Source organism: Limulus polyphemus, unplaced genomic scaffold (assembly GCF_000517525.1).
Source record: "Limulus polyphemus unplaced genomic scaffold, Limulus_polyphemus-2.1.2 Scaffold2975, whole genome shotgun sequence".
NCBI lineage: Eukaryota > Metazoa > Arthropoda > Merostomata > Xiphosura > Limulidae > Limulus > Limulus polyphemus.
Window position 1 is genome coordinate 90,773 of NW_013668585.1, and position 7,564 is coordinate 98,336.

The window sequence follows — 7,564 nt, forward strand, 5'->3', positions numbered from 1 at the left end:
TGCCTTCCCATCGTATTCCTGTGGCTTCCTTCATACTGGATCACTCCTAGTACTGACATTCATATCTGGGATAGGGCTTGTCATTGTCTGGGGCTGATTAAGGTGATGGTCAATGTATCCTCCTTGTGTAAAAAACAACAGACCGTCCTTTAACGTATCTAATTCGCTTTTAAATTTACTAATGTTTTCCATTTGTACTTCTTGTTTCCTTTCTTGTTCCAGTTGCCACTGCTATAGTCTCTCTTCTTGTTTCTTTTCTCGTTCTTCTTGTTTATTTTCTTTCTCCTCTAACAACTGCTGTAATTTCTCTTCTTGTTTATTTTCTTTCTCCTCTAACAACTGCTGTAATCTTCATATTGACGTAGCTAGATAACACTCGTATTAAACAGATTACAAGATAGCCATATTGAAACCATTTAAAAATAGCCATTTTGAACTAACTACAGGAAAGTCATGTTGAACCAAGAAGAAGACAGCCATATTGAAACCATTTAAAAGTAGCCATATAGAAGTAGCTAGATAACACTCGTATTAAACAGATTACAAGACAGCCATATTGAAACTAATTAAAAGACAGGCACATTGAACCCACTAGAAGACAGCCAACATAAACGTATTTGAAAACAACACATTGAACCCACTTGAAGACAGTCATACCGAACTTTGCTGGTCTTAGATAGTGAAAGAACAAATAAAATAAGTTGAAATAAGTACTTGCTTGGAAGAATTACCTTTTGAACTGCTGGGATTGGATCCTCTACAGAAAAGCTTATGTGGTGTTGAAATTGGGATGGTTAAATCACTAAGTGAAGTCGTTCTACGGAGCGAGTTCCCAAAGGTGGATTCTAGGAGGCATGAAGTGATAAATGTCATAACCTTTCCCGGCTTTCAGACACAATGATATAAATCACATTATGAAAATGTCATTTAAATAGAACTTACGTTGCTAAAACAATCAATTTAAAGGATAAGCTAAGACAAATCAAAACCATTCAACCCACTCATTTAATTATTAGTAAAATCAGGACAACTGATAATCATTCATATGATTTGAAATACAACTGACTTGGGGGGGGGGGGTGCATTATCGCCTACTGATATCAGGGACAATTGCCACAACACGTTAGTAGTTATAAGGTATGGTCCTTGTCGTGCCTGATGTTAATGGTAGCATTAAACAGATCATAGAGCTGCCACCAATGTATGTTCCTGCTCAATCAATACTTTCCTTATCACTGTATACGTCAAGTTCCTATATCGTAATGGGGTGGAAGAACCAGATTCCGTCCAAAAGTGTAAAATCCAACTGTGTGACTGCACAGTGAATCTATGAGAACAATACTCTTCCTATACATTGTTTCCACGCTAGATGTGTTCTGTTGCAGGGGAGCTGGATTGGTATGTATCTTTTGGAAATCTGGCATACAAGGTGACTTTATGAGTCAGTTTTTAGCCATTGTCACAATGTCTAGTTTCTACTCTGAAAATCCAAGCTTTGATTCTGTAGTAAGGTCCAGAACCAACAGCAGTTTGCTTGTGTAATGGAAGATGATTTATCATAGCTGAACAACTGGTTTATAAGTATTCCCACATCCTGTTAATGACATTTTCAGGTGGTTGGAGCCAACTTGGAACAATCTGTAGGGATTGACTGTCTTTCATTTGTCCAATGACTAAATGTTCAACTGTTTTCTCTCAGATTTAACTAAAATTCATGAACAATTTGGAGAACTTTTAATCTGTGACTCACTTCCAAGTGACAACTTAAATAAAATGTATGGAACCATACATATAGCATAGGCTATAAGATCAATCATTTGCATTTTAAATCAAATTAGGAAGGCTGATTGAAGTTACTTTACGAGAATGGATTAAAAGATTAGACTTTACAAATAAGTTAGTTAATATTTTAAAAGAATATGGTAGTTACTACACTATAGTTTCAAAATAAGCAAACTTTATGGACTAATAAAGTATAAACAAAGTGTACAAAATATTGTAACAAATATATTTATTTTAGAATATGCAAATATTTACATGTGGATGAAAGGACATTAGGTCCACACTACACCTGACAATTTGACATTAATCCACATAATACGATAATATTTGTATTCTAAGTCTGTTCTTAATTTATGAGAAGGAATGTATTAATTGTTTAAAATGTAGATTTAACCCATTTAAGCAATGACAAATCTACCTTTTATAGATTTCTCAGTCGTTTCATTGTCAACAGCATTACTAAGATTGCACATACTTTTACTATTGGTAAGTACACCCATCGAACCTACCTAAATTAAAAAACAGATGTTTTATTCTTGGAAGTTTGATCTTCATAAATACATCCAACAAGTATAAACAATACACACATACAAGTATAATTCAGACATACAGGTATAAAACATTGAATTAAACTTATTACATATTTTTAAGAGGGCAATTTAATTATCCATGTTGTTTGTAATCTAAAAATGTATTGTGATTTCTTCATATGTATGGCTATCATTATCTAAAGGTGAAACTATTGAATTATGGCTTTTTTCTTTCAAATACTTAAAGGATAACGAGGAGTTAACTAACTGTTTTTGGTTTCTTTAGAGCTTCATTAAAAGTCCTAGTCAGTTCCTCTCGTTTGTTTGGTTTAACACTGCTTTCCTGTAATAAACAAAATAACTTTCAATAAGACCCAAAAGTTTAGTACTTTTGTACAAATATTTTCAAATTCTAACCAATGAATTTAATTATTTTATTCAAACTCCTCTCTCACAGAGCTGCAATACAAGGATCAGTGATTAGCAATCTTTTTGCTTTGGATATTTATGAAGAACGATTATTTACATTAGTCATCCCTAATGTTCAACTGATAGACCTGAGTGAGATAGTTGACAACAGCCACCTTTTGGACTACTGTAATAAAATATTGGGATTTGACCATTACTTTTAAAATGTACCTATAACTTGAAGTGTAGAGCACAGTTTTTGTTTTGTAGCAAACGGATTGGAACCATAGACAATTGAATCAACAGTCTAGATTGGAACCATAGTCTGGCATGTTAATCACTGGGCCATACCCAAGCCAACAAACAAATGAATGATACTTTTTTTTAAATAAACATTGACTTTACCAGCAAAGTCAAAAATATAATAAGAAGAACAAAATTAAGAGTAATTAGTCAACGTAATAAGGCAATCATACAAGTTACTTAAAAAACTTTCAAACACGATCTTATTATAACTCTAAAGTGACACAATGGTGTGGATCCTCCTCTCTGCATGCTACTCTACAGTTACCCGATGGTGTGGATCCTCCGCTTTTTATGCAACTCTACAGTTACCCGATGGTGTGGATCCTACACTCTGCATGTAACTCTACAGTTACCCGATGGTGTGGATCCTCCTCTATGCATGCAACTCTACAGTTACCCGATGGTCTAAGCCTTCTCTATGGACATAATTCTATAGTTACCTGATGGTCTAAGCCTTCTCTATGGACATAACTCTACAGTTTCATATATTACCTCCGCTGATTTTTCCAAGCCAGTTCCCTTGGCTGTGGTTTCGCTAGATGGTCTAAGCCTTCTCTATGGACATAACTCTACAGTTATCTGATGTTCTAAGCCTTTTATAAGGACATAACTCTATAGTTATCTGATGGTCTAAGTCTTTCTCCATTAAGCAAGTAAATAATTACAAAATGTTTTTACCTGATAATCTAAAGCTTTATTCTTGCCTGATTCAGAACCTGTTAATCTGTAGAGATAAAATAAAAGAATATTTTGTTTTTAATCTAGTGACTTAGCATCAGAAAATAATATACTTATAATTGTTTGAAAGTAATAAACAATGCAGTGGAAGCAATTACACAAACAATATAACAACCCGAATCTAATCTTTTCTATAAAAAGCTTCTATAAAGAATGAATCCTGATCCAGAGTATTGATATAAATGATATTTATATTAGCATTGAATTCGTGGATATGGACTACAGGGTTACCTTGAAAGAGAAACAGAACAAACGTTTTTACTGATGAAATTACAAATTACCGAACTGATGCCATAGGTAATGATTGAGCCATAAATTCTGCTGATATGCTGCGTCGATTCATGTTGTTAACCACTTTCTCCACATGGCTTGTCACAGGGCCCTTTTCAAGGCTTTCATAAATATTCTTTAATAACTTTTCTCTTTCTCCTAGATGTTCCAGATTTTCATCACTGAAACTGAAAGGATGAAGGGTAAAGTCGTTCTCTTCAAGTGTGGATCGTGAATCTTCATCATCACTAACAGGTTCCTTGCACTCTGGAAGATTTCAACTAAGTTTTCACCAGGTGATGAACACAACTAAGAAAATTATTCTACTTTGAGTTCAAGTACAGAGTATGATTAAAATATGAAAAAATATAATCCATATTTGACACCTAATTTATATTTTATATTATATACAGCATTTATATACTACTATTACGACAGATGAAGTCATATGACGCTGGTAACACGTGATGAATTTCTCAAATGATCATGAATTATCGGGGAAGACAGAGTTTGTTCGAGACGCCCTCTTTTTTAGTATATAAGTCTGGCAGATAAAACCTACGGGAATGAATGAAGTAATTTACGATTATGTTTCGAGCTAGTGTGTGAAGTTATCGAGATTGTGAATTGCTGTGATTTATAGTGTGTATTATAAAAGTAGTTAAGGTTAAAGTGACGAGAAACGTATTGATTGTGAAATTACTGTGTACTAAAAGTTGTATCGAGAAAGAATAAACTGGTTTAATCAAGAAAGGACTTGTATCGGTGAAGTTCCTTGGAAAGAATTTCTACCGGAAATTAACAAACAAGCAGATATGCAACAAATTGATGTCAGAAGTGGGATGGAAAAGAAAAAAAATGGAAACGAGAAGTGGCAAATCAAACTACATCTTAGCAGATTTGATAGCAGGAATACAAGAACAGCAAAAGAGACAAGAAGAACGAGAAAAGAAACAAGAAGAGAGATTACAGCAGTTGTTGGAGGAGAAAGAAAATAAACAAGAAGAGCTATTTTTAAATGGTTTCAATATGGCTGTCTTCTTCTTCGTTCCAAATATTTACACCAATAACCTGTGAATTGACAGAAACCTTGATAAATATGTACACAAATTACCTTTGAACAGACAGAGATCTTGAATAATATATATATACCAATTACCTGTGAACTGACAGAAATCTTGATAAATACATACACCAATCACACGTTAACTGACAGAAACTGTGATAAATACATACACCAATCACCCTTGAACTGACATAATCCTTGATAAATACATACACCATTCACCCGTGTACTGACAGAAACCTTGATAAATACAGACACCATCTATCCATGAATTGACAGAAACCTTGATAAATACAGACACCAATCACCCGTAAACTGAACGAAACCTTGAGAAATACATACACCATTCACCCGTAAACTGACAGAAACCTTGAGAAATACAAACACCAATCACCCGTGAGCTGACAGAAACCTTGATAAATACGTACACCAATCACCCGTGAACTAACAGCCAACCTTGAGAAATATATACACCAATCACCCGTGAACTAATAGCCAACCTTGATAAATACATACAATAATCACCTGTAAACTGACAGAAACCTTGATAAATATGTATACAAATCACCTTTGATCTGACAGAGATCTTGAGAAATATATATACCAATTACCCGTGAACTGACAGAAATATTGATAAATATATACACCAATCACCTGTTTACCAACATAGACCATGACAAATATTACACCAATAACGTGTGAACTGACAGAAACCTTGATAAATACATACATTAATCACCTGTAAACTGACAGAAACCTTGATAAATATGTACACACAAATCACTTTTGATCTGACATAGATCTTGAGAAATATATATACCAATTACCTCTGAACTGACAGAAATCTTGATAAATACATACATCAATCACACGTGAACTGATAGAAACTTTGATAAATAAATACACCAATCACCCTTGAACTGACAGAATCCTTGATAAATACAGACACCAATCACCCGTGAACTGACAGAAACCTTGATGAATACATACACCAATCACCCGTGAACTGACAGAAACCTTTATAAATACAGACACCAATCATCTGTGAACTGACAGAAACCTTGAGAAATACATACACCATCACCCGTGATACAGAAATCATCTGTTTGCCAACATAGACCATGACAAATATTTACACAAATAACCTGTGAACTGACAGAAACCTTGATAAATATATACACCAATCACCTGTTTACCAACATAGACCATGACAAATATTTACACCAATAACCTGTGAACTGACAGAAACCTTTATAAGTATATATACACCAATCACCTTTGAGCTGACAGAGATCTTGAGAAATATATACACCAATTACCTGTGAACTGACAGAATCCTTGATAAATACGTACACCAATCACACGTGAACTGACAGAAACTTTGATAAATACATACACCAATCACCCATGAACTGGTAGAAACCTTGATAAATACAGACACCAATCACCCGTGAACTGACAGAAACCTTGATAAATACATATACCAATCACCTGTAAACTGACAGAAACTTTGATAAATATGTACACAAATCACCCGTGAATTGACAGAGATCTTGAAGTTTTTCTTGTGACTTGCTTGTGAAATAGTATCAAAATGAACAGAAGATAGGAGAAATGAATTAAAACTTAATGTATATGTGTAACATCCCTCACCCCAACTAGGCTGGTCTTTTACTGAAATAATCTCCACTGAAACGTTCTAAACTATTCCAATTACATATGAAAATATCACCGATATATTATTACTTACCCTTTGAAATATCAGAGTGGCATAGCTGATAACTCTCCTCAGTTCTTCTACAACCTGCAAGCACTGGTCTTGAGTAACTGAAAATTATTAAATAAGGTAGAACAGTTACTATTTAAATATGGTAATTTACTGTAGTGACTTCACTTGCACAAGGACATACTAAAACACTGAATTACAGTATATGATAACAGTAGTCAAACTTATGTGGTATGAAGAAAAGCTTTGAGGGTAGAATATAGTCAATGTACTAATTCAGATAGTTATAAGTTAGTAGTTATACATACTAAAACACTGAATTACAGTATATGATAACAGTAGTCAAACTTATGTGGTATGAAGAAAAGCTTTGAGGGTAGAATATAGTCAATGTACTAATTCAATTTGAAGATAGCTTGATTGGGTAGTGAAAGAAACTGCCATATGAACCAACCAGGAGACAGACACATTGAACCAAGAAGAAGACAGACATTTGAAGTATCCAGATAACTCATATTGAACAGATTACAAGGCAGCCATATTGAAACCATTTTAAAATAGCCATTTTGTACTAACTACAGGAAAGCCATTTTTTCATGGTCTATGTTGGTAAACAGGTGATTGGTGTATATATTTATCAAGGTTTCTGTCAGTTCACAAGTTATTTGTGTAAATATTTCACATGGTGTATGTTGGCAAACAGATGATTTCTGTATCACGGGTGATTGGTATATGTAT

General features: G+C 34.0%; 1 protein-coding gene across 1 annotated transcript in view; it reads right to left on the bottom strand.

The window, feature by feature from the left end:
- Positions 1–7,564, bottom strand: part of LOC106468351 (mitogen-activated protein kinase-binding protein 1-like) — a gene marked incomplete at its 5' end in the record, with an annotated part of 66,729 nt that overhangs the window by 1,778 nt on the left and 57,387 nt on the right. Inside the window, 5 exons of the mRNA XM_022396683.1 lie at positions 715–845; positions 2,201–2,291; positions 2,581–2,655; positions 3,705–3,750; positions 4,046–4,301. Coding sequence (XP_022252391.1) covers positions 715–845; positions 2,201–2,291; positions 2,581–2,655; positions 3,705–3,750; positions 4,046–4,301 — 599 coding nt within the window. The remainder of the gene's footprint in view (positions 1–714; positions 846–2,200; positions 2,292–2,580; positions 2,656–3,704; positions 3,751–4,045; positions 4,302–7,564) is intronic.